Raw genomic sequence first — 26,662 nt, 5'->3', positions numbered from 1 at the left:
AGGAGACACAGCAAATCTTGAACTTTATGTAGCACACTAGATCTGTCAGGTCCTTTTTTCAATAACAAGGTCATAAGTATGAACTGTCCAAAGGCCACGTGACAAGTCGCTTCTGTTCCCTGTGCATATACATATGAAAGGAAAATTACCTAGTAATTTCAGTTTTGATCCCTCAGGATTACTCCACTCTACATATTTTTCCCACATTTCTATTGTGCTATTAATCTTTATCCTGTGACTTCTGCAGAAACTCTTTTTTTCCTCCCACGAAGGCTGCCAGGCTCCTGCTCTCCAAGGGGTCACAGGTTGCAGAGAAATCCACAGAAACAGGAAACCCGGCTTCCTCATTCAGTTTTGAAACACCAAAACCTGTTTCCTTTCTACAAAAATAAAAACCAGCAGGGCATTCTCTGGGAAGACTTACTGTATGAGCAGCAGCTCAGGAGAAGGAAGAAGCAGCAGGGTCCTTGCTCAGGGAATACATGTGAGATATCTTAGCCTTTACAAACCAGCAGAATGAAGGAGGTAATTGTACTGCTTCTATTATACTTACAGAGCGGCAGTGGTGGAGCTGATATTCCACACAAGCTCTGGACCACAGCTCTGGGTGGTGAAACCCAGACAAGTCCCTCAGACTTGACTCCATCTCCTACTGCAATATATGGCTCTGTAAACCCAGTGGCGATTGTGGAGTCTCCCCATCCCGAGATCCAAGCTGCCAAAGGAAGTATATTACAGGGAGCCACTTTTGCACCTTTGGACAAGACTCTGGGACAGAAAGCAGGGAAGAAAACCTCTACTCCTACAAGCCAGTCAAACGGACACAGTGACCCTGACAAGGATAAGATCGGAATCTCATCTAGCAGGAATGGAACATCTCTACAGAGCAATCCTAGTAAGGCCCCTCTCTTGCAAGAGGTCACTAAAAGCCAGGATTCAACTACAGGGAACAGATCTCTCAAGCAGTCAGCCCACAGCACTGATAACACCAGCACCCAGCAGGATGCCAGCTTCAAAACATCTGGCTTTGAAACTACCAGAGGAAAGTAAGCAAAGTTACATATTTTTTTCTCATCTCTTACATACTGCATAGGAAGGCTATTGGTAATTTTCTTGTCCCAGTTACGTAATTGGCAAAATTCCTAGTAATTTCAGTAAAACTGGTTTCTGCGCTTAAGAAAGACCATCAAAAAAAAAAAAACCAAGCAAAGGACCAAACCTGCAGTATTTACTCAGTCAAAACTATACAGCTGAAACAGAATAAAGGCTGAAATATTTAATTCCTCGCAGTAGTTATTTCAATGTCAATGGGAGGGTCATTACCACATGTAAGTAGGAAAGGACTAGAAGAGATACCTCCTGTTTTATGCCCAGTAAACTTTTATTTTCTTTCTTGTGGGTAAAAGAAACTGCAAATGCACAATTTCATTTGGAACCTATTAAAAATGATTGTGTTTGTAAAATTCCTATTAAATAGAAAGTATGTCAATATCTGACAATTAGAAATGCTATTATCATCAAAAGGGGCATTGTAGGATGGTGTGCATTCAGAATTATATAACTTGATACTTAATAGCTGTGCTTAACAGGGAATACCAAGTTGTCCTATCTAGTTTTACAGCTCTAGAATAGTCAGTTATCCTCTTTGTGCTTCCACGTCTTCACCTTTAAGTGGAGATGTGAATACTTACTCACCATGGAGATGTTGCAAAGTTCACTTAATTGACATCTATTTGGATACTGATATAAAATGGAAGACCCAAGGCTTTGGTATTTTTCCATAATATTTACAGTTAGGGGGCTTTCAGAATGTAGATTTCTTGTTTTGATACAAATTGTCCAAATGCTAGCACCCAAAAATTAAAGAAAACTCTTTTTCTTTTCCCCTCTTCAATTCACTCACACACACACACACACACACACACACAAATAAACCCTCCCCTAGAAATATTCCTACAATTATGTTGCTGTGTCTGGGTATTAACTAATTCTCCTTCAAGTCAAAGAAAAGATACCCCTTGAAACGAATGTGTTTTGAGTCATGCTTGAAGTGACACCACAGAGAAGTCTTTTGCCTCAGCATAAAAGACATACCACAGAGTAAGCAGTTGTCTTTACTTAGACAGGTTTCCTGGAATACTTGGAAATGAATGTTATTTCTGACAACACCTTGCCATAGTGTTTGGCTGGATATCTGAGGTAACTTAAATTAAATGGATTATCTTTATTTGTGAGATTTTACAACTGCATCTCTATTTAAATGAAAGTCTAACCCTAGAGTCTTCAGCTTTCTCAGCTTTTGCTATGGAGAGTATTCTAGCGAAATTAGTCTTCAGAACAACTATGAATTGGCAAGTATTGTTTTTACCTTGAACATATGATACAAATATAGACAGTGGGGGGAAAAAATAGTCTTCAGTGAATATTCACCGACTACTTCTTCAGTGAATAAATATTGCAATTTTACTTATTGCAGTAGGATTTAGTTGTGATTGCAGAGAAGCAAAATAATTTTGTATTGTTTAGCACCTTGTTTCATGAGTGTTAAGGAATAACCTGCTATGCAACATGCCTAAGTGTCATATTTTGCTTAAGTTCATGTAGCAAGTTAGAAATAAAGCTAGGATTAGATATGAAGTTAGTTATGTATAGCAGCATGCAACCCTAGTATAAAGCAATACTGAATCCCCACACTGTTTCTCAAACTGCTAGGCTGCACAGCCTCTCTCTCGCAAGTTTCTGCAGTTCTTGTGCATTACAGCTCTAGTCTTCCTACTGCTTACAAGTACCTTTGAAGTCATGTAAGGTGACTTGAGCTGTTCTTCCACTTTTGCCATTGACCTAGACTAACTCAAGTAAGTCACTTTGCTGTTCTGTCTCCCTTTCTCTATGAACTAGACCTGGATGAGTAATAAAGTTTCACGTGATTCTTTTTCAGCAAAGTCATGAAAAAAATGCCACATCTAGTGTGCTTAAAGTTATTGATCACTACTGCAACACACCTGGAGAGTTACTGCCAAGAAACTGTGCATAAAAGCACATGTGGTTTTATTTATGTGCAAGTGTTATTGCCAACGCACTAAATCCATTTCCATGGTGTTTTTAATTTTGCATCTTTATTGCAAATAAAGATGCTGTAAAACTTCCCATAAAGACACATGGCTTTCTTTGAGCTTTACTCACTTAATGCCTGAAAACGCTAGTATGAATGAGTCAATAGCAGATTTCGTTGCTGTGAAGTATACTACTTCTGAGGAAATTTGGAAGCACAATTTGCTTTTTGGTTTTACTTTGAACTGAGACAATCATTTGGTTATAATCTGCATTTTAACCTGAATTTTCTGGTGACCTTGTAGGAACGGCATGACTCTAATTCTTTACAGCAACCCATTGTGCCACCATATGTGCAGAGATGCTGATATCAAGAGGTTCCATATAGAAGGAACAATAGAGAGAGTTCAGGGACAGATGAGAGGGAGAGAAAGGAAAGCATGTGCTCTTTTTTCTTTTTAAATATATTTTAAAAAAAGTAATACACGTACTTTGATGGAGAGAATAACTCAGTCTCCAGGGCTATCAAATAACCCACAAGATAAAATATGTGTCCGATGTACAAGCTTAATTACCCAAATATCCTCCTCCTGAGATAGGTTGTGTGCCTTGCTAGCTTAATTACTATGAGAATTCCCTCACTTAGTTCTATCCTAGATTATCTGAGGACAATATTATATATACATATCACATGGACACTAGGACTAGATTAAAAAAAGTTCTGGTTCTCCTTCTAAAATTCATTCTTTTTTGGCAAAATTTATGAGAAGATATCATAAGAATGTGATTTGGAAATATAAATAGAGAATCTATCTGAAAAATATTCATTTTAAAAATATTTTTTCTAACTTTTTAAAGTCATTTGCATTCACTCACTGTTAGCAATAATTTTACTTAGAAAGAGGCTCTGCTCCAAAGCTATAGACCAGTATAAAAACTGAATTAAAAACACACAGAATTGAAGAGCAAGTTTTCAAATATAGTGATAAGGAAAATTACCCATTATTTTATGGTAGAAAAGAAATTAAAACACTGAATTGGAGGTTTTAAACAATCTTTTCAGAGCAGAGCAAGGGCTGGCTGCTCTCTAAGGGATAGAGCGCTGGGGGTGAGTTGGGGCTCCCTGTGCTGGCAGGGCACTACCTCACCAGCCAGGATCCGTCCCACCGACACCAGTGAGGGAGGAGGGCAGGCTAGCAGCAGCTCAGACCCCCAAAGACCAGGAGCCTCTGTGGTGATGGGGCAGGGCCAGGTTCCAGCTGGGAAGGCAGGTCAGTGCCCATTACTGCACTCAGGGCCCTCACAATTTTCTGTTTCGCTTCACTGATACTGAAGAAACAGGCTGAGTATTGGAATTGTCAGAAGAAATTGATGTTTTTTTTTTTCCCTAGTGAAACAGAACCAATTTTGCAAAAGATTAAACCTGTATTTTAAAACCTTGACTCAGGTTGGCTTTTCAGGTTCTAGTAGACTTTATTTTTTTTTTTTTTTGGGGGGGGGGGGCAACAGAGGGAGAGAGCCATAGTGCTCTCTAAGTAAGTTAGAAGAGCTTTATAGTTAACATTCAAATAGGTACCTAACTTAGAGATTCTTTAAGTGAGACATTCATTTTAATGTTCATTTGTCAGCAACATAACATACACACTATCAAACCATCTCAGAAGAGTGATCTCTCTGGTCAGGTATCCCTTCTTCTGGGAGGGTCTGCAGCCAAGGCTTCAGAAGGATAGGAAGTTTCATAGTAAGGAAATCTGGGATGGCCCAAGCTGAAGAAAACTCTTTTCTTCACTGCCAGTAATGATTCTGATGAGCTCTGAAACACAAGGATTATGTTTCTACAAACAAATCTACATTTTTTTTTTTAAAAAAGTATTTCTAGTTTGTCATCTCCAAATTTTCATGCTATCTATATCAATATCCTAGATTCATACCTTATCACATTTTTTTAAATCCCCAAAGAAAGTCCTGGAACAGTAAGTTTCACTATGTGTATAGAAAAATTATTCCTTTATAGTACTTACTTTCCAATTTCTGAATGTCCAACAGAATAAGAGATCTACAGAGAAGCCTGAGGCAGGAGTGAGTTAGAGTACCGCTTGATTTTTTGTTATTTTCCATTTGGGTTCACTTTTTGTAGACCTTAGAAGGAAATACATTACTTCTGAGAAATCTAAATATATCAACTCCTTAAAAAAAAAAAAAAAAAAAAAAAAAAAGCTTCCCCGTCCTACTACACTATAATGGCTGACTACTTGACTACACCTGGAGGGTAAGAGTCAGGTTTACAGGTTTAGCCTTTTAAACCAGAGGGTGTTTCTGTCAAAGGGCTTGCAGGTGTGAGCTAGAGTAATGCTGGAAAAATAGAGCTGCGGCTCAGCAGCAGGGATAGAGCATGACTTGAGTTTTTTCAAAGTTTAGTAAATTTAGATGTGGTACACTTTGGTATCTAAGAAGAAAACTGATGCTACATCCTTTTCAATTGACTTAATGTGAGATAAGCAATTTTTTCAATCTATAGAGAAAAAACTGTTGCAGTATTTTACCATATAAAGCAGCTTAAATAACAGTAGGACTATGGAGCAAGTCTGAGGCTAAGTCCTGAGACTGGTACACTTATTCTTTCATTCTGAACCCCATTTCATTAATTACTATTCAAGGCACTTCCTGAATCCATGAGGCATTTATTTAGGCTATAAATTAACCACACAATCTCCACATTATTGGATAGCTCAGCATTACTCTTTTAGTATGAGCATATTCCAAATTTTCCGGTTATCATGAATCCATTGAAGGTCTTCCTGGACTTCCCCTGCCATTACCTTGGGTAATGGTGAGGTGATACTATTTATTAAGCACAGAAGGATTTAATAATCTCAGCACCAGGGACAGATTTGCTTTGCTGTAACATGCTGTGTGAGTGCTGAAATATTTCATTCTCATGACCAGGCCTCTGGATTACTCCTTGGAAATTGCTTCTGCCCTTATCAGCTTGGTAGAATTTCTAATGTATAGTTAAAATAAAATCAATGGCTAAGCTCAGGAGATAGTTCAAATGCACAAGACAGAGAAACCTGATTTAACTGCCTGATTAATTCCAGATTCACAGTCTCTTTTGATCATGTCACTTTTTAATGGAGCAGAGAGAACAATTATTGAATGGACTTCTGAAGATTTTGCATTGCTGTGTATTTAGAATAAATAAAAGTGATGCATGGCATAGGTTTCTTCCATACTAGGTATATTCACTAGAACCTGGAAGGAAGAACCTGTTATACTAGTACCTACATTGCTTTGGTAGCTATGTGTCAGAAGAATTTTGACAAGCAGTTTGTTTTGCCTTCCCAATAATGTATTCCAACCATGTGCAACGATTCCCTCTTTTCCAACAGTGTCAGGTTCTTGAAAGTACTTCTGAAGTTTGGCTACTAGCCCATAATTTAATGTGCTGAACATAAGCTAAACACAGTGTTACTCCCACGACAGTCCTAAAGACCAAAGCAAATCATTCAGCTAGGTACTGGTACCCACTATTTTTATTGATACTTCATCTACAGAATGAAAAGGGCAAAAGACATAACTGTGTAGTTTTATAATGATGTATGCAGTGTGATAAAAAGATTGAAGTGTCCAAAGAGAATTTTAAGGGACATATTTAAAGATTGGAGCTCTTTTTCTGCAGAGCACAAATGTAAAACAGTTAATGGGCTACTAAGAGCGCAGGTATCAACTAGCAAAAGAACCAGGCTGCACTGTACAGATTAGGTACTACAGCACACTGAACAGCAATATTTGTATGGGGCAACAGCTGCATATGGTCAGTATTATTTACAGAGGTTTCATTTGTATCAGTCCTAATAGGCATTGGGGAAATCTTTCCCACTACTCATGTCCCATGCACAGAATGAACTAAGGGTCTACTTGCTCCAACATGCTGTTCATATTACAAATGATCCGGGTACCTAGTTTTGAAGGAATCGCTGCAGGAGATGGCATACACAGCTTGCACAGCGTCACAGAGCAATTCTTAGGATCTTTTATCTTTCAGGGAGAGAATGGTAAAAAGATACCCATACAATTTCGAAATGCAGGTGAAAATAATAATAGTATCTAAAACCAAACAAAAAATTCAGAAAACAACAAAATCCAAAGCCCTGGCTTTCTGAGACTCAACCTTTCAGCAATGATGGCTCTGCAGAGTCATTACAGACTGTTTCCAATAGCACAGGAAACAGAGCACTAGGGGGAAAAAAAAGCAGGAACACATCTCCATCCACACCACTTCTGACATGCTAGCAAGGTACTTACCAGTCTTCCAGCACCTTTCCTCCTAGCTTCTTCACAGTTTGATTATTTAGTTTTCCTCTGATCAGATTTAGGTAAGGCACCACTATGATGACAATTTCCTTTCTAAGTCCACAAAATTGTAATGAAAATAATAAAGGTTTTCATTCTTCTCATTACACTAACTTCTGCAGTACTATTATGCTTATCTTTGCTCTTGCTCTTTGTTGGTGCAGCGAGGATTAAGAACAGACTGTTTTCTTTTCTTGTTAACGTCTCTCCATCCATTGCATAGATTAGGATTACAGTAACAAACTGGACACAGTGTTAGGATTTAGTTCTCGGCCACTGCAAACATTAAATTATTTGCAGCATTTTCTTTAGGGTACACCAGAAACATCTGCTCAGATTTGCACACAGAATATGGATTCTCACAAATCTGAATATAATTAACACTTTAGAAAACTGACACTCCAAATCCTAGAATAAATGTGGCAAAGAAAAGAACAGCAGCAAGGTGTCCCCATATGTTTTCTAAAGGCATTATTTGTGTTGCTAACTAAAAAATGCAAGGGACTCAGAAGATAATTTTTCTAGTGCTAAATACGAAAGCATGTATTCTGTATTACACCTCTGGTAAGTAACACCATAGGTGATGAAGAAAAGTCTGCTGGAGGGTCTGGGAAAAATCACCTTGAATTTCATGGACTTTTGCTCAGATTCTTTTTGTTCAAGAGCCCCACAGAAATCAATCAGTGACAGAGCAAAAATGCAGCTCTGCATGAGTAAGTGGCAAACCAGGTACAAAGCAACTGGCAAGGCAATTTAACCATTTGATGAAGCTAAATAAGAAAAGAGAAGCTGCCCAAAACAACACTATAAACAGTGATTAATAGAGGAGTGACATTCACCCCTGGAATTGGGATGGGATTTTTTTCTGATGTTGTCAGTATTTCTGCCATATTGCAATCCATATTGAAATCTCTTTTTCTGTAGAGTAACAAAACAGTGAAAACATGTACCACTGAATGGCACCTGAGAAATAGTGTCAGTAAACCAGAACAGGACGAGTTTAACAAAATTTGAACTCTGAAGCAATTAGATGATGGAAAATAAATTTATATTCCAGAAGTAAAACCTTGGATTTAAGACCTTTTAAAAAGTAATTTGTTTGGGTTTTCAAATGTGTTTTACTGTATGATTCTGAAACCAGACTAATGGATATCTTTTCAAAATATAAATTCTATCTGTGAGAAATTCTGATTATTTTGAGGGCTCTGTGAAATAAGGTCTGAAAGAGCTGATCTGGTACGAAACAAGATAGTTTTTTAATACTAAACTGGTGAAATGCTAGATAAGTGGAAATTGTTAATGAATGCTGCAGGACAGGGCAGGACATGCAATTGCTCACAAGAGTAAATAAAAATTTGGATGGGACAAAAAGGCCATTCACAGTCCAAGGTTCCAGCGCTGTACATACAAAAAAAGGAAATGAATGATGACAGTAGAATTTGTATTTTGAAACAGGCAGGACAAAGTGTCAAGACCCTGAATCCTGCAAAAAAACTCACAATCCAAACACTCTAACTCCCCACACCTGATACTGCCATGTCAACAAGTCAGCTGTTATCAGGGCTAAAAACATATCCCATAACATGTTTCACCTACTACACTATATTTCAAGTCAAATGCACTTTTCAGAGACTGTCCATTTTTTAAATTCCATTCAGTATGGAAAACAGATTTCTCAATTTCACTTTTGTTCATGGTCAGTTCCTCAACAGTTTTTATTTCAGATGCAATTAGTAGATTCATACATCTCAGATGAAAGGAAGCAGAGCAGTGAACATAGAAAATTAATCAATTTTGGTTCAGGTCTACAATTTTCATTTGAACTAGAGCTTATATTTTAGAAACATCTCTGATATTCATTTAAAGACACATAATCTACCATATTGCTATAATCAGACAGGTGAGAAGTCTCCTTAATGACCTAATGGAGTTTAAAAAGAGTTTTGGAAACCAAAATCTGATCTCCCAAGCAAGAGCAAAAAATTGTTAGGGTGCTTCTATCCTTTTAATCTGTGTGTTTACATTATGCCAGTCAACATTCTCTCTCCTCATCAAAACTTGGCAGGATTTTAAAGCAAACCGAAAATATGTTTTTAAATTAATCACAGCAATGTACTTTTAAACAGCCTAAATTCAGGGCCTTACTCATACTATGCTTATATGTTATTCCTGGTATAACAACCTTTCAGACTGGGAAGGATCTTAGCTTAAAAACATGGAATTTTTACAGTCGTGGGATTTCTGCCACACCATGTCAGTGTACGTTTTTATATAAGAATACATTTAAACTACTGTATTCAGAAGAACAATTGTATCACACAACAGATAGATAGACAGATAGATGAGCAAAGATCAAAGGATCACAGAACCATAGAACTATTCGAGTTGGAAGGGACCTTGGGAGGTCTGTACTCCAGCCTTCTGCTCCTGCCCGCTGTGAGAGCAGCCCAGGTTGCTCACAACTTTGTCCAGCTGTGCCCCCAAAACCTCTGAGAATGCGGACTGCAGGGCCTCTCTGGGCCCCTTCCAAAGCCTGGCATCCTCACTGGGAAATAGTGTTTTCTTACAGACAGTTTGAGTCCGACTTCTCAAAGGTCTCCTGCTGTGAGATGCCCCGAAGATGGCCTGCTCCAGGCTGAACAAGTCCCAGCCCCTCAGCCTGGCCTTGTGCGGCTCCTGCTCCAGGCCTTGCCAAAGACTCTGTGCCTAGGCAGAGGGGACAATGGAAAGGGAGAACAAATACAGAGTCAGGATTTGCATTTTGTAAACTATTCTACGAAACACCTATCCACTGCATATATTCCCAGTGAGGCATGGCCACCAAGTCACACACTGGCTTTAGCAAAAGCTCTCGCTCCAGGTCCTTTTGTATTCCTTTAGCTACACGGTAACCCCGTATTCAGTGATGTTCAGCTGTGCTGATTCAATACAGTTTCTATTAAAAGCTGAGTGATCTGATTTACTCGTGGGTAAAAATAACCAGTTTTCAGAGCTAACGTAAGGCGGAACAAAATCTACAGCCATCGTGTTTTGGCTGCCGCTGGTGTTCCTCTTGTGTGCCTCCAGAACCACGCACAAGACCTGTGCAAAAGCGCGGTCCGTGCTTACACGCAGATGGAAGCGACCGCGCAGGGCCGGCGCCGCAGGCTGTGAAGCGACGCGGCTTCTACCCCGCGCTGCGCGCGAACTTTAGGCGCCGCCGCGCCCGGCCGCGCCGCCGCCCGGGGCCTGGGCAAGCGGCCGAGCAGCGGCATCGCGGCACGGCCAGCAGCGGCCCGGCAGCTCCCGCCGCCGCGCCGGTTACGCAGGCGCGAGCTGACGGGCGGCGGCGGCGGCTTCCCGCCTGCGCGGGGACGGGCCGCCACCTGCTGGCGCTGCGCGGGAGGGCCGCAGAGCCGGGCCCCACGGAGGGGACACGAACACGCGGCTTCACAGCTGCTGCGGCAGCACACGGTGCCTTTTTCGTCATACATAGCCAAGTCCGGCTTCAGAAAGCCGTGTGGTAAATTAAGAAACCATATTTGCTGGCGCTCCTAGGATAAACAACAGTAAGAAAATAACAACTGTGGAGACACAGCTGCTATTTGTCTACTAGCTATGCATCGCAGGCAGACTTCAACTGCCTGCGTGGTTTTATTCCACAGAGAAAGAAGGTGCTTCTGTCTGGGGATCGGTATCCTTCTGAAGTAGAAAAATGCCAGTAATTCACTTGACATACCATTGTATCAGGAAATTAATGTAAATCACTTGAGGCAGCTAAATACAGAGAAAGACTCCAGTAATTCGTCTTTTACTTTCAGATTTTTTTTTTTTTTTTTCCAACTGAGGGAAATGTGTTATTAGTACATACTCACGTAGACTGGGCAGTGTGTTTGTCACTGCACAGGATACACAGTGTGGCCAATGCTTGCTTACAATTGCCCTGAAACTGCTTTCGTATCACAGTTATATCCAAGCTGCATCCTTTCTATTTTCTGACCATTTACAGAAATAAAGAAATGCTTCATTGGCGTCTTTTCTCTGTGGAAAAGGAAGAAGGACTGGTGTAAGCAGAAGAGAAGAAAACTTGCATAGTAGAGCATTAACACAAAATCTGAAAAGGCTGTATAGGACTTGTAGGATCCTGAAAGCTATATAGAGGCTTAAAGGCTTTTTTTAATGAAACCTCATTTAGGTTTTATTAATACTTTCCCAAGTTCAGGCCCTTTGCTCCAGCCATGTATGCAGACTTCACAGCCTGTAAGCTACTCAAGACCTCGAAGTTGCAATGGCCATATAACCTACAGGACTCTGGACTGCTAACATGACAGCATAGACATACATTTTAGTTGGGAGGGAAATGCATGCTGCACTTACTACTAAGCCTTGCTTCTCAGATGTGGTCAAACTCTTAATATACCACTCAATATAGAATTGGGGTAGCAATACTTTGCTTTGAGCTGAAAATCGTGTTGCAAATACCACAAGTGAAGAGGCTGGTTTAAAGATTTGAGGACTCAGAGGTAGTCTGCCATGCTTTGCTATCAGTGATTTTTCCTGGCCAAAACATACAAGGTAAGGATGAAAACTGTCAGATGGGTTTTATGCTATTTAAGGACTTGCACTGCTTTCTCCAGGGTAGAGAAAACTGTTGTATTTTCGGAAGATTTTGTTTTGCTTTTAAATATAACTTTCCTGATGGAAATCAGGCTCAGTGCAAAAGAAGCAACAGGCTCCTGCAGCTCTCAACAAAATCTATATGTTAGAAGCCTGTGTTGTTAATCTGGAATATAGTATTCTATGAAAAGTAAAGAGGATTTTCATGTTTAAATTCCTGTTATGCAAAACAGTTGTCTTGTATTCTGCCTTTGCATTAACACAGCCTGTCATAGTCTTTCTGCCAAACTTCATCTTCTATTTTCAAATCTACCTTTTTTCCTGACAATTTGATTTCAAACTTATATTTACATTCTTAACATCTCTTAATGAGCTTATTTCATTGGTAGCATAAACCTAATTATAAGTCACACCAGGGGCTCTTTTGCCATAGATGTTTTCTCCAATTTAGTCTGATCAAAGGTTGCCAGCCCATGAGAGAACCACAGCTTCAGACATTACACTGATGTAGCTTAAGAATGAGTTAACTACTTTAAATAGAAACAGTCTGTTCGAGTTCAGTTAAATTTTTGGTGGAGATCAGAGTTTAGTCTATCTTGCAAAAACAACAGCACCCCTTAACCGGTGTATTTGGGCAGCATTGTATTGCTTTTTTCCTTTGGAGTGTATCTCCAAATGGGCAAGATCCGGTAGCTGCTACCTTGAAGTTAGCCACTCTCAATCATTATGATAATTAGTAAATTTACATGTTAAAAGTAGATTTTTTTCAACTCCCTGTATTCCAGGCCTTTCAAAGCTTTTACAACAGCTTTTTATGACTGCTTTCTTTATCTTTTCACTGATAACATTTGTTCAGATGTAAAATGAATCCTGTTATCAAAAGTTATATCTAAATAATATGCAGCACAGAAAGATCTGCACTGGTAACATTGCGCTGTTTCCTTTGCTTTGTCCCCTTCTCTGGGGAGCTGTAGGGCCCTACGCATGAGAGTGGAGCACAGGTTGGGGAGGTAGGAGTTCAAGTCTTACCCACAGCACTGGTTCATTGCAGTTGGGGATGAACTGCTACTGCCAAATTTTGAAATCTGGCTCCTATTTTGGGGATCTTGGTTTGCAGATGTGTTGAGGGACTTAACTGCCTAAGGTGCTAGCTGTTAGTTCTTAATTTTCCGGACAACTAACTTCCTACACTGCACAAGAGGTGAGATACTGAATATCTGCTTGAGATGGTGGTGTCACTTCAGACATCTTCTGATAAGGCTTTCCACGTTGTTGGTTAATTCCTAAGACTTATTCAAGAATTCAGATTTTACATTCTCTGTACCAAGTTCAAATCATAAGCAAAGTACCACTTTTAGTCAGAGCTCCTCTTAAATAAACCACTGTCAGTCTGGCACAGTATCACTGTCCGTTAAGAGGAAATGTTTAGTACTCTATTCATACACTAAGAGATTTTTTTTTCTTCGCCTCTTTGCTATGCTTCAGAGAAAAATACAGTTTTTATTCTCAGGAGGAATATGCAGAATCCTCACTACAGCTATGACATAGAGGAAGCCTTTCTCTGTGGTGAGAAAGGAGCTCAGTGTCAAGTCCCTGAGGGCACTAATAGGCGTTAACTACACTGAGCAGCCTCACCTGGAACATCCCCCCACAAACCCCCTGCTCAGGGCTCTATTTAAACCCAGGCCTGGACCTTTGCTTGCTGGTTGGGCTGTGTTGTAGGAGTGCCTGTCTCTAGTGTTGTTCCTGAGTTGGTTTTTAACTTTACTGGCTTGAACTTGGGCCTGACTTGTTACCTGGCCTTTACCTGATGCTTGCTGGGCTGTCAGTAGGACCTGCTGCTGTTATCATGCTGCTCTGCTCCCTTGGTCCTGGTGCTGTGGGACTGTGTCCTCTCAGTGAGTACTTGGCTTATGAGGTAGCTCTGCCTTTGCTGTTCCCTAATGCTCAGCAAGAAAGTCTTCTGGAAGAGCTGGGCTTGTGGCCATGTTTCTTAAAAACCAAGAGTCCAGCAGGTGCCTTATCATGTCCTGTTCTAACTGAATGCTGAGTGGGAGGAGGTACCTATTTTCTCTCCAAAGATATACTGGAATGGATAAAGCTACCTGCACTTTCTCCACTGTCATTTAATTTGTGTCCTGAACTGTTGACAGTATTTTACTGAAGGTAGCGCTATTTAGTTACTATTATTACTAGTCTATGCTTTTGGCTTACAGGAGATTGTGTATGGCCCATATACTCCAACTACAGTGCTCCTATAAGTAGCCTTATGATCTGTTTGTGAAACTCAAAGCATATTTTTTTTTTAATTCTACCCATTTTATGTGTCTGTAACACAATAAAGTGGCATGGACTTCTGACTCACAGAGGGTGGTAAGAGGGGAATGTAATCTTTAAGCATATGGTTTAGAGCTGAACTTAATCTTTAGCAAGCATGTATACATTAGAAACTGTGTATTAAACTTAGACAAAAGGCTGTAGCCAGAGAAGAGAGAACATAAAGAGCTTGTGCTTTTGTCTGATGCTTCCTTTATACCCATTTTTAAAAATCTCCTAATGAGAGCTCCAGGAAGTGGTGAGTGAGTGGGTGAGATCAGATCAAAGATTCAACAACAAAAGCTCTCACATGAAATGCGTTATTCATCAATTAAATAATGTGTATTGTGTAAGGAAGTACCATAATGTGGTGTTAAAAGTAGAAATACTGAGAGGTTCAGTATAGTGGCTTCACTTAATATCTTTCTTGTTAGGTTATCTTAGTGTTTTCTCAGGAATAGTTTTCCAATAAAGCACTACCAAATTTGATGCAAGTAGTGCACCAGTAGGACATCTGAAGGCAAAAGCAGTCATTATGGGATTACAATTGCTCTTATTTGCAGCAGTGCAAATGTGTAGTAATGTTAACTAAGTAAATAGAGCTAATGTCTGAAAGTATGTTTTGATTTCCATTGTGAGCAGCTCATAGCAAAATACTGATTTTAGGGCAGGCTAGGTTTTATATTTTTATATGCATACATATAAATATACATGTGCATGTGTATCCCTACTTGGTTATGAAATGCTTACAGAACTACAACAACTGAAAGCAAGTAGTGTGATCAGAGCATGACAGTGGAAGGCAAGCTTTTAGTTCTCATACCTGAATATTGATGTAGAAGTACTTGCAAGTTCATCAGTGCTGTGAATCTTGTCACTTAGTTGCCCAATTGAAAACTAAGCGTATGTAGCATAAAAACTTAAGTACATTTAGCATTAACAAGGAAACTGTGTATCACCCAAAGAATGGCCAGACCAGTAGTGGTCTTTCAGTAGAAAGGAGTAAATGGTTGAGGAGGGGTAGGGGCAGGAGATAGAGACAAGGGGCAAATATGTAATGATACTTTCTTCATTATACTTTCCAGTCTGCAGCTGAGGGACTTGGTAACCCAGAGATTACATCTGCATCTTTATGTTAAAGAGCCCTAATGACACTTTCATGAAATCAATTGCTCTTTATCTTTTCTGACTTCCAAAATATCCAAATTTGGCACACAGTCTAACTTCATGAAAAATATCTTTTCCTCTTTTTATTTTAGGCCTGATTTTTTTTTTTTCATGCCTCTTGGTCTTCTGTTGTGACAAACAGTGAATAATGACCTCCATGATTTCCCATCCCTCAAGGCTTCTAGTTTGAAGGAGTCAGGCACTGCCTAATATCTCAGATAACTGGAGTACTATAAAGCTTCTCTATTTCACCTGTCTTTGTCCTTTCAATTTGAATCTTTTCCTGTTTTTTAGAATATAGGCACAATAGCTTCATTCTGTATTCAAAATGTAATATTGTGAGCTAAACATAAGTTCTTGTACAGGGACAAGGAATTAACGTAATGAAGCAATATTGGTTGTTTTCTCTATTTTTTTTTTCCTTCATAACTCCAAGCAGCTGACTTGCTAATTGACTGACAGAAGGTATCAAATTGACATGTTCAAAGAGATATTCACAATAGCTCCAACCCATTTTTTCCTACCATAGTTGATGGAGGGGGGTATCATCATACTGTGTGTAAAAGATTGTCTTTTTGTGTACTACTCTGCCTTATGACTTTCTTTTCTGTCACTTAGTTGGAAACTCAGTATCATGATGTTTCAGCAATTCTTTGTGATCAGTTTTAGGTTTACTACCCAAAATGATTTATATAAAAAAAAATACTTGACTACTTTCCATATCATTAATGAATATAATGTCTATTACAGATTCATGTGGGATTCTGCTGCTAAACCCTTTCTTGAGAAGGCTGACTGGTTGTCATCTGCTTTCATTTAATGCCTTATTAATCTACAAGAGTACCTATTTTCTCACTATTCAGCAGCCTACTGTTCTTTAAGAGCTTTTGGTGAGTGACCTTGCCAAAAGCCTCTGAAAATTGCCCTCATGCTTATGACTCAATGCCAATAAACTTTGTGGCATGATTTTCCTGTATGAAGTCTGTTCTGAGTCATTATGTTACTAATAATTACCACTTAATTCTTTTCTTTGCTATAGTTTCTACCAACTTGCCTGGTTTTGAAATCAGATATAACAGCTTGTTGTTTCTTCCAACCATCTTAATCCTTTCAAAAATTGGCCTTACATTTGCCAATTCAAGTTCAGTGCTACAGTTAAGTTTGATCACTTCATATGTGATGTGGTGGTGGTGGGGAAACTCCCAGGGCACAGGCTGGCATGGAGCTGTTGCACGTTGTGGCTGGCTTTGGTGTCAGAGTGCAATGCGAAATAGTCATGTAATGTACCTGTACTCAGCCTTTGCTGGGAAAGGGAGAAATGTCCATCCATAAAATAAAGGGATGGATAGTTATGAGTGTATAAACTTTATTGAAACCTTTTGAATTGTGAAGAAATAGTTACTGTGGTCTGAAATGTAGGTGTATTTTAAGATCTGCTATTACTGCAGTCTAGAAAGGCCTCTTTGTACTTGGTGCTCCACAAACGCTTACTAAGAAAGATTTAGATTCCCAATATAAGTAGGCAAAGGTGGAGAGGAGGGAATGATCAAATGTTCTCTTCATTAGTGGGTAGCTGAAGCATGAAGACTAAATGGGCAAGATTACTTGGGCAGTTTGTGAGAGAAGTTAAACTTAATTCTCATAACTTTTCCTACTCATTAATTATGAGATTCATCTTTCTCCAAGTATGTCTTCATCTTGTTTTGGTGAATTCTATTTGTATATCTGATTGTTTACCTTCTGTCTCCTACAGGAATTGGTGTGCTTATGTCTACACCAGACTTTTACCTACAGTAGTAGTGGACAACCTGGAAACCTTCTCATCAGCCAGAGCAAAGCCTTGCACATGGCTTGCTGGATCCTGTGCTCAGAGGTGTGTAGAACTACAAAGCATCTGCAAATACTTTAATTATCTCCAGCTGTCAATTATACAGTTGAGACTTCAAATGAAAACAAGAATGCATTTGAGATAATATATTCACATGAAAAAATACAATTGTGCCTCTTCTATCCAGCTTGTAGTACTAATATTTAAAAAATTAAATTGGGGTAGTTAAGTTGTATAAACTTTTGGTCTCCAACCAGTTTTTACATCCAGAAAGTGGCCATGTACATTCACCTACCTTACCTAATCAGCCAGCTTGGAGCCTGCTGGAGCAAGTTTTGGATCCTGTTGTCCCCACATACCTACTGGGTTTTCTTCCTGTGAAAGTGAGTGCGGAGGAGAAGGGGAAGCAGACTAGCTCACTTCCAGGTCTCATCCTAACAAGTGGCTTACAGCTGGGAAATGCCCATGAGCTCCCACAGTAGGGACTTGGTGTGCCTTCACTCCTACTCCCTCTAGTTAGTACAAAGCCTTCAAATAGGTCTGCTGCCCACTCACCTCTGGAGGTTCTGCAGGGAGCTTTAAAGCACATGTGAGAAAGAATCCCTTTTGTGCAGCTTCTCAAATTTGTGTACTGTCAGAGCATAAGGCTTTCCCTGAAGAGCATAAATCTTTTCATTTATCTACTGGGTATTTATCCTTGCCTCACCCAACAAAGTCCTGTCAGTAAACCTGGCAGAGTAATAGGTCTGGCCATAACTTCTAAATAAAGATTGTGCTAAGCATATTCATGTTGTCCTTTAGATGCCTAATTGGTTTCTACATATGTACAGACCTCAGTAAATGAGGTTGGATTTAAATACGTGAGACTGGAAAACAGCACCTTGAAATGACAAAATAAAGATTGTAAAATATTTATCCCTTGAAAGTTTCAGAAGCCTCTCAGTATGTATGTTAGAACAATCAGTATGACTGTTCTGAGAATTATCCTCTAGGTGGTATGGCAGAGCATGCTTAAGGCTTTGTGAAACCCAGAGTATGGTATCCTTAGTATCTGGGGACTCTGAGATAGAGCCAACAGCATGCCATAGTTGTGGCATGAGCCCTACAGTTGCCATTTGACCAGCTTTTTTCCTAATTTGATCTTTGGAATAATTGAGTTTTTTTTTTTTTTAAGAAAATACGTTCCTCAGGTTGCTTCTGTAAATAAGTATTATACACAGTTCTGGTGCTTGTCTACATGAAGAGTTATTTTGGAATAGCTATTCCTGAAAAAGTCCTTTCATGGATGCCTCTTTCTGAGTGCTTTCAGGAATAGATTAGGCTAATGCAGAATATGGCACTCTTAGCATCCATATAGATGGAAGAAAAAGGAGGAGTGCTCTCACTTCTAGTTCACCTTACTTATTACACTCTTGCTATTGAAAAAGCCTTTTCTCAGAGGCAAGGCTGACTGGGGATATGTAAAGCTCCTGGCAAGTGTTATAAACTTAAAAGTAGAAGACTGTATCCTGTGTGGAAGGGTGATAAGGCTATCTGCAGTGTAAAACAAGGAGGTATTTTTTCTTTAACTCATTGGGAAGATATTTTTTGGTATGACATAGTTGGTGTTAGTCTTCAAATTTGTCCTCTTTCTGCAAAGATTTAAAGAATTGCATGTCCAGAGATTCTATAGCACTTCTATCTTCACATTTACTGAGTTTTGAAATGTTCTCCATAATAGCATTTAGCAACTGCCAGGACTCTCTGATATTCTTTATTCTAACTTTGTATTTAACTTACTAAAAGTGGCAAGCAGACCTGCTGTCGCTTTTTCTGTTGTATGCCCTCTTGCAGCAGGTTCATTCTAAACTGACTTACCTGAAATTAAAGTTAAAAAGAACTGGCATAGGTAGGCAGGGCACACAATGTGCTGGAACAAAACAAGATTGCTGCTGCCTCTGCAGTTACGTATTAACAGTAATAACTGAAGCATCACAATTATACCTATACATCCTTCACTTAACTTGCAGACAGGGTATCTTCACATTTTGAGGTTAATGTGTTTAGAATCTCCTTTAAAATCAGCTAATGTAATGTAAAGTCATCTTGAAAGACTGGCCCAACAGACAACAGCAGAAGCCTTACCACTGATTTCAAAGGAGCCAGGATTTCACAATGGTATTTTTTGGCTCACTGTCCAGTTTAGTAGATAAAATAATTAGTATCTTCCATAACAGTTGGTAGTGTTGAGCACCTCAATAAGATATCCAGGGGAAAAGTTTGGTAGTGCTGAATAGACATCAGATTCCTTTAAGATACATCCAGATGATATGAAGGTTGCAATTTTAAAACTCTGGTTGCTGTTGAAGCTCCAAACCCGGAGATTTTAGTTTCAATCAGTCAATGAAAGAATATACCTGACATGTTAAAGTATCATTGTTTATATATGTATACTACAGCTTCTTTACAGTTACCTAAAATAGGTTTAAAATATTTGTTTCACAGGTCTCAGACAGCAATGCTTCAAGCCTACAGAATCAAACATAAAATAGTGACATCACTGGAGTGGAAGTGTTGTCCTGGGTACAGCGGACAAAACTGTCAGCCCAAAAGTGAGTTGTAGTGGTTTGAAACCTATTCACTTCCACAGAGGAAAACAATACGATCTGATTTGAGAGCAGATGGCTCTGCTGAAAATGGATACAACTCTTTGTTAATTCAAAGCCAGGAAAAATGCATAGTAGGCTTAAAACATTTTGGGATGTTGACTGTGACCCTGCATGAATTTCCAAAGTAGATGAGCAGAGTTTCCTTTCCTCTCTTCCAATCTAAATAAAATTCATAATCTTGAACCTGATTCTGTTTTGCTAAAATTTGGAGTTTGCATTCAGTGTTTCACTACTTCTGACCTTTTAGTTATTGAATATTTTAGTCTTGATGATGTTAAATCTAGGTCCTCCATTGAATACTTGCTATAAAAAGTCTGCAGCACTGTAATGCTTTTTGCTTTCAAATTCAGGTTCTAAGAATATATTTTAGATGTAATAAAATCTGCCAACTTTGTTTCTCTCTGAAGTGGATAGAAAAGTTGTTATTCAATTCAACAGTGGCTGAATTTTACTTGATGTTATACATGATCCATGCATAATTGTGCCTTTTTTAAACAGAATGGAATGTTTTATAATGGCCCTGGTGATCAAACATGTGGCAATGTACTGTAGTTTAACATCTGTGTAATAGCTATTTCTTTGCTCCTGGCCTTAAAGCTGCCCTTGAAAAATAAGATATGGCATCAGTGTACACACTTTAAATGAATGAATATTACAAGAAAGGTCATTAGATGTGGTAGGGAATTCAATCAGCAGTGGCAGAGTAGAGGCTGTGATTAAAAATTAATGTAGAGGAATGAAGAGAAATCGCTCTTATTCACATCCAGGAGGGAAATATCAATGCTGAAGAGAATCTCAGCAGGCATGGAATTCTCTTCTGTGCAACTAAGCATGGAGCCAGATATTAATGTGGGGCTCAGTCAGTGAGCAAGGCTGTCCAGTGAGTGAGGATCAAATGATTTAAAGGTTTTCTTAAAAAAAAAAAAAAAAAAAAAAAAAAAAAACTTTAAACCAAAAATATTTAAACTTGATTAAAAAGAGAGGGGAGAGTGCAGTTCATATGACTGATATAGCATCAAAACAACAGGGAAGCACTGATCAGGAAAAAAGATGAAACAACTTGTAGTGACAGTGTAAAAATAAGAATAAAGAAATACAAGTTGTTAAATGTTACAGCAATGGGCTTGAAAATAGATCTCGGGTTCTATTCTTAAACCTCTTCTGACTTGCTGAATAACTTAGTCACTTATAATCTATGTGCCCAAGTTTACCTATCTAGAAAATTGAGATGACACTTATCTCACAGGGGCACTGGGAGATTTAATTAATTAATGCTTGTAGAAGTGCTTAAAGAGACTGGGATGAAAGGTGTTATGTCAGAAATATTCCTCTTCCCTGCTTTTGGAATCCTCCCTCCCAGGAGGAACAGACCACCAGCACGAGCCCCGCCTGCATTGTTCAATTCCCAAGAAGGGACTTTAGCTAATGAACTTGAGCAGCTGGGATCCCTGCAGCCCTGTCTTCAGGCACTCCATTTATAGAGCGGCAGGGAGAGCCACTCTGTAAGCTCTGACTGGTGCTATGCAGAGTCCTCCCCTTGGCCTCGCTGATCAGAAAACAGAAGTGATTTAACTATTTCTTTGCTAAGGGAACTGCTGTATTTTGACAGTATGCTTTAGATCCTGGGGAGGCACCGTTAGGGTGATATGGGCTAGCTGTAACAACCACTAATTTAGAGAAAAGCTAAACCAGAAGGAGTTTCTGCATATCATGCATAGTGATTTCAGTTTTACAGTCTAGGCAGGAAAAAATTGTCACCATCTGATAGCTATTACTAGACATTTGTTAACCAGATCTGGTAACCTTGTTGCAATTGCTTGATTAAAGATACCTTTTTCAGGTGACAGTAGTTAGTGAGATAAGAACCTCTTGAAGGAGACAGGCATTCAGCTGTCTCCAACTCTATTTGCCACGTGGGAGCACATGACCAAATTGAGATATGACATGGATCCTAATCCAGCATGGACAATGCAACTTTATAGGGAAGTCTTGTAATAAGTAATCTATGTCCATGTTGTTCCTTGCTTAACAAGTCTTACAGAATACCACCATATGTAAACAGCTTAGTTTGAGACTTTCTGGACTATTCAACAAAATAAAATGTTTATTTGAGAATATGAAATGCTTAAGTGGGAGTAGAATTGCTGAAATGAAAGTGTCTGTCATTCTGAGCTGCACAGTTCATTTTTACCAAGTGCAGCTTTATATTTCAACTTTCATGCTTATTCCAGAGCAAATGTCTATTAGAATGTGTTGGGAATGGTGAGAACTCTCAGTTCATTCTTGTGTGTATGGTCTATGTATACTATAGAATGTGCCACAAATGATTTCAAGAACCAGAAGAAGCATCTTCACAAGTCACTGTTCAAATTCAGCTGTGCTATGGAGGGAAGCTGAGATGACTTCATGTGCATGGATTCACTTTCCTCTACCCAAGCTGTGGTTTAGAGCACACAGCTCTTAAAATTGCTGACAGTATCATAACCATTGTTAGCACTGAATTCTCTAACCTTGTAGTGATATTTCTCCAGTAGATGGCTCTAAAATGTTCTGCTCCAAAAGCAAGCGCTCTCTTCTGTGTGGTGTGCTGCAGACACAAAAGGCAGTGATTCACTTTTAAATACAGAAGCATGATAAGGCAAAATAGAAGGAAACTATGAAACTCCCCTCGGTGATTCCCCTTTAGCTACTCCTGCTTCATTGAAAATATACTAAGAGAAAAAGATCCAATTTCCATATTTTTAATATTCCCTGAAATCGTTTTGCACATTGTGTTTAAAAATACATGGGACAATAAATTATACATCTAGGCCAATATATTCAATGATAGGAGTTTAACATTAGATTTCTGTGTGCATTATCTGATATTCAGAAGTGCTGATCACCCTGAAGCTGCTGGAGGAATAGGAAGAGCTCTTCATTGCTCAGCATTTCTAAAATGCAGCTTTTCTTTGTTATTGCTTTCATGTTGTAAATGACACCTGTAAAATAGATCTAGAAGTTTAATTTCAGTTTTGTTTTCTTTTTCTGAAGGTTAGCTTAAACTGAGTGTAACATACCCAATTTTTAACTGTTCTCAAATATAAGCCATCCTTTTACTGTGTCTAACCTAAGGGACTATATGTATTCCTGTTTGTCCGGTGCTCCCATCACATCTGCTTTTGTTTCCCACCCAGGATGGGGATCTCAGCTGCAGGGCCAATACACATAAGACTTAATCACCACATGAGGTGATTACACTGTCTCAAGGTGGTTCTTTTGGAAAAGGTTTGAGGCACGTTAGAATGATGTAGGAGAAGTTAAATTGCCATTGACTGCTCTGAATTTGTTTCACAAGCGGAGACACTGGTTTTCTAAGGCTGCCCAAGAAGTACCTTTGCCATATGGTTATGATATTCTATAACTGTACGATATGGGTTTTTGTCTTTTAGCTTTTGTTTGCAGGGAGGTGTGCATGCACATCCCTGCCTAGTCCTTGTTCCTGTTAAAAGCAGGATAATGCATCAGTGGGGCTGCTGGTTTGGTCCAAAAGGGTGATATGTATGCCTCTTGTCTTACAGAGATCAAATTATCTAAGCAGCTTAAAAACAGTGTAGTAAAACAAGCAGACAGTGATAAATATATATACCTGAAACTTGAGAAGTGAATAAAAACGACCCCAAAGGTTTGGGAATTCTGCAATGTGAAGCTGTGAATGAGGCGCTTGATTTAATAGGGAGGATTAAAGATAAGATGGATAATGTTTTATATATATAAATGTAAGGTGTCTAGCAGTAACACTAGTGAATAGGGCACAGGGAGAGGCAGAAAGATTGGTAAATGAAAGAATAAAAGGACATCGATCAGATGATCTTTATCACAGGCAAGTAACTGACTCCCTTGTCATAGATTATGTCCTCATATCACCACCTGATAAAGCCTATATGATGAATTGAGCTGAATGCAAGTATTTAACTCCTGTCAACAATCATGGCCACAGAAAGATAAGAGGCTGTTGAAATTGTAAACATTTGAGGTTTTTTTTTAACTGGACAACTCCAGTAGATTCCATGAAAATATCAGTCTGTATGATAATTAATCTTATAAGTCCCTGTCCTAATTTTTACTTCCTGCATTAATTTACAAATTCAAACATATTATATCATCCTTAAATATAATCTATTGGTCTTCATATGCACTGCTAAGATGCTGATGATGTGTAGTGAATTTCTTGATTCGGCATTTCATTCTGTTTCCTTGGAAACTCACATTATGGCCAGATAAGATTTTTAGTGCTTTAACTACAGAATAGTGTCCCAATACCAAGTTCATGTGTTTGTGCTGTACTAAAGTTTAGAAATCATACTAGCTAAAGTGGCATCCCTTAGATACGCTTCTACTAGAACAACATCTACTTTAAAATGCTTCAGAACTGAACAGGCATATAAAAGCTGGTATGGACTTACACTAGCACATTTACAGCCAATTTGGTACATGTTTCGTTTTATTTAACAAACTGAAATAAGAGACAATTAAGCTTAATGATCGTAGAAGGAAGTCAGGAAGGTGGAAATTTCATTTCAGTTCCCTGCTCTGTCAGTTGTTCCCAATTTTTTGTGGGTAAAGGCACTTAAGTATTCTGGGACTCGCATTCTCCAGCTGCAACACTGACATATTTGCCTGTCTTTTTGTGAAGTGCTTTGGGATCTTTGGTTGAGGTTTAAAATAAGCTCAGAAAATCTCTTCTGCTATAGACTGGGAAAATATTTTTCAGACTTGCCACCTTGCTGAAGGAAGATGCATTCATACATGTACCAGTCGGTTGCAAATCTTCAATGACGTTTCTTGGATTTTGTTTGCATTTTGCAATTTTTTTAAGTGATGTAAAGATGTAATGTCACCACTGCCTTCAGTTAGTGGCTTTCGTGGTTGAGCTTTTGTGTAATCTACGCGCACAAAAATGAATTTCAAGAAACTTGACCAATTTCATACCTATGAAAAACATCTAATCAGTTTTAGAGCTGATAGTCTGTATATCGAATATATTTTAGTGCTGTTTTAATTTTATCTAAAATCTCAAGAATTTTTAGCCCTGGAAATTTTCAAGTTTTGCTTGCTATAGGGCAAGCTTTGACCTTGGAGCATTAGCACCAACACCTGCAAATCACCAGCAAATGCAGTCTCAGGAAGGCACTTACAAAATCTTCGTCAATGTGGTACTACGCTGTGTTATGGATGAACTAAGCAGATAACACAAAAATCACTGCAAATGATAAGGCTTTGGTAGAGCTGGAATAGAATAGAGAAGGCAGTTGTTGGGTCTTGATTTTGTCATGTTTAGTGTTTCATTTGCTTTTCTTCCTTTTCTTCTCCTCCTTTTAGCTCAACAACAATTACTTATACACAGCAACCAGGCTGAAAGCAGCAGAACTGTCAGTGAGAGAACACCAGGAGCTCCACAGGACCCCAGCGAGCCAGGTCAGCTATTATAATTACTATCATCTTTAGCCCAGTCACTGACCACATGACTCACTAAGATCACTGCAAAAATAATTCAAGAAAAATCCCTATCTGCTAAAGAGACTTGAATGAATGATTAGAGCTTCTGGTAGTCATATTTCAGTAACTTTCTCTGAGAAAGTTAGGGAGAAGAAACTGAATATAAAGACACTGATAGTTTAGCAATTATGGAGCATCTATAGCTAAGCCCATAAAAATGGGGAAAGTCATTCTGCATAGCAAGACTTAAACCACTATATTACTGGGAAGAATAGATGAATTTACATAAACTAACCCAAATGTAAGAATAGGAGTAGTAGTAGCAGCGTAGGCTGGCATTGCATCATAAAAGAGAATGGAGATGATCATTTCGTCAGATAACATAATTACTGCTGTTATGTATCTTCTTATAAAAATTGATGCTGTATTTGAAATCTGTACAGGACAGTGACTCTTCAAACTTTGGCAAGGATAGCTTAAGTTTATTTTAAACTACTGTATCTAGGATGATGAGATAACTAAGCAAGGTATGAACAGTTTACAACTTTATATCACAAAGGTTTATCTGACCGTTTCTTACTGCACTTTTAATCTGTGCCCTGCTGTGTTTACTTCTGTCTGTCTAGACTGTCAGGTTTTGGAGCAAATTGATCAGTGTTTTCTTGTGTGTGTACGTACCAAGCTCAGCATTGTCAGAGCTAGTCAGCAACAATAAAGCCGTTATTCAAAGTTCTCTCCCCTGATACATTACCTTAGGTGACTGCTGTGTGAAAAGCTCATCTCTTAAATCTCTTGAGTTGCTGGGTGTGCTCATTTCCCTTTATGTTTATTTTCCATTACCATCTGTGTGATTTAAAGTTTACCAGCACAAATGTTCCAGAAAATTGATTTCATAGTTTTCTGCATAAGCATTCATAGGAACTGAATTTTATTCATGCCAGGCATGTTTGCACACTCACTAAACTGGGAGCAGAAACAATGGCATGATTTATCAGATCAGTCTAATTAACCAAATATTCAAATATCAAGTGTTCACTATAAAGAAACATGAAAAGACACCCATGAACTAGATGTATTCAAGTAATTGGTAGACTATAATATATTCCAGTCTGCATCTCCTGAAGGTATGTCTTCAAGGGTGCAGAGATGTTGGTAATGCAGAATGATTTAGAAATAGAAGGTCTCTGTACTCAGAGAACTGCTAATAATCAGCATATCGTATGAT

General features: G+C 38.8%; 1 protein-coding gene across 1 annotated transcript in view; it reads left to right on the top strand.

Annotated features, from left to right (window-relative positions):
* The first annotated feature begins 499 nt into the window (after positions 1-499).
* Positions 500-26,662, top strand: part of MMRN1 (multimerin 1) — a 46,422-nt gene continuing 20,259 nt past the window's right edge. Inside the window, exons 1-4 of the mRNA XM_062575028.1 lie at positions 500-1,046; positions 17,237-17,356; positions 19,796-19,902; positions 25,321-25,416. Of these exons, the coding sequence (XP_062431012.1) occupies positions 517-1,046; positions 17,237-17,356; positions 19,796-19,902; positions 25,321-25,416 (853 nt within the window). The 5' untranslated portion in view covers positions 500-516. The remainder of the gene's footprint in view (positions 1,047-17,236; positions 17,357-19,795; positions 19,903-25,320; positions 25,417-26,662) is intronic.

The sequence above is a fragment of the Rhea pennata genome, chromosome 4 (genome assembly GCF_028389875.1).
Source record: "Rhea pennata isolate bPtePen1 chromosome 4, bPtePen1.pri, whole genome shotgun sequence".
In the NCBI taxonomy this organism is placed as follows: domain Eukaryota; kingdom Metazoa; phylum Chordata; class Aves; order Rheiformes; family Rheidae; genus Rhea; species Rhea pennata.
The sequence above is the reverse complement of the archived record's forward strand: the minus strand, read 5'-3'. Positions and strand labels throughout refer to the sequence as shown.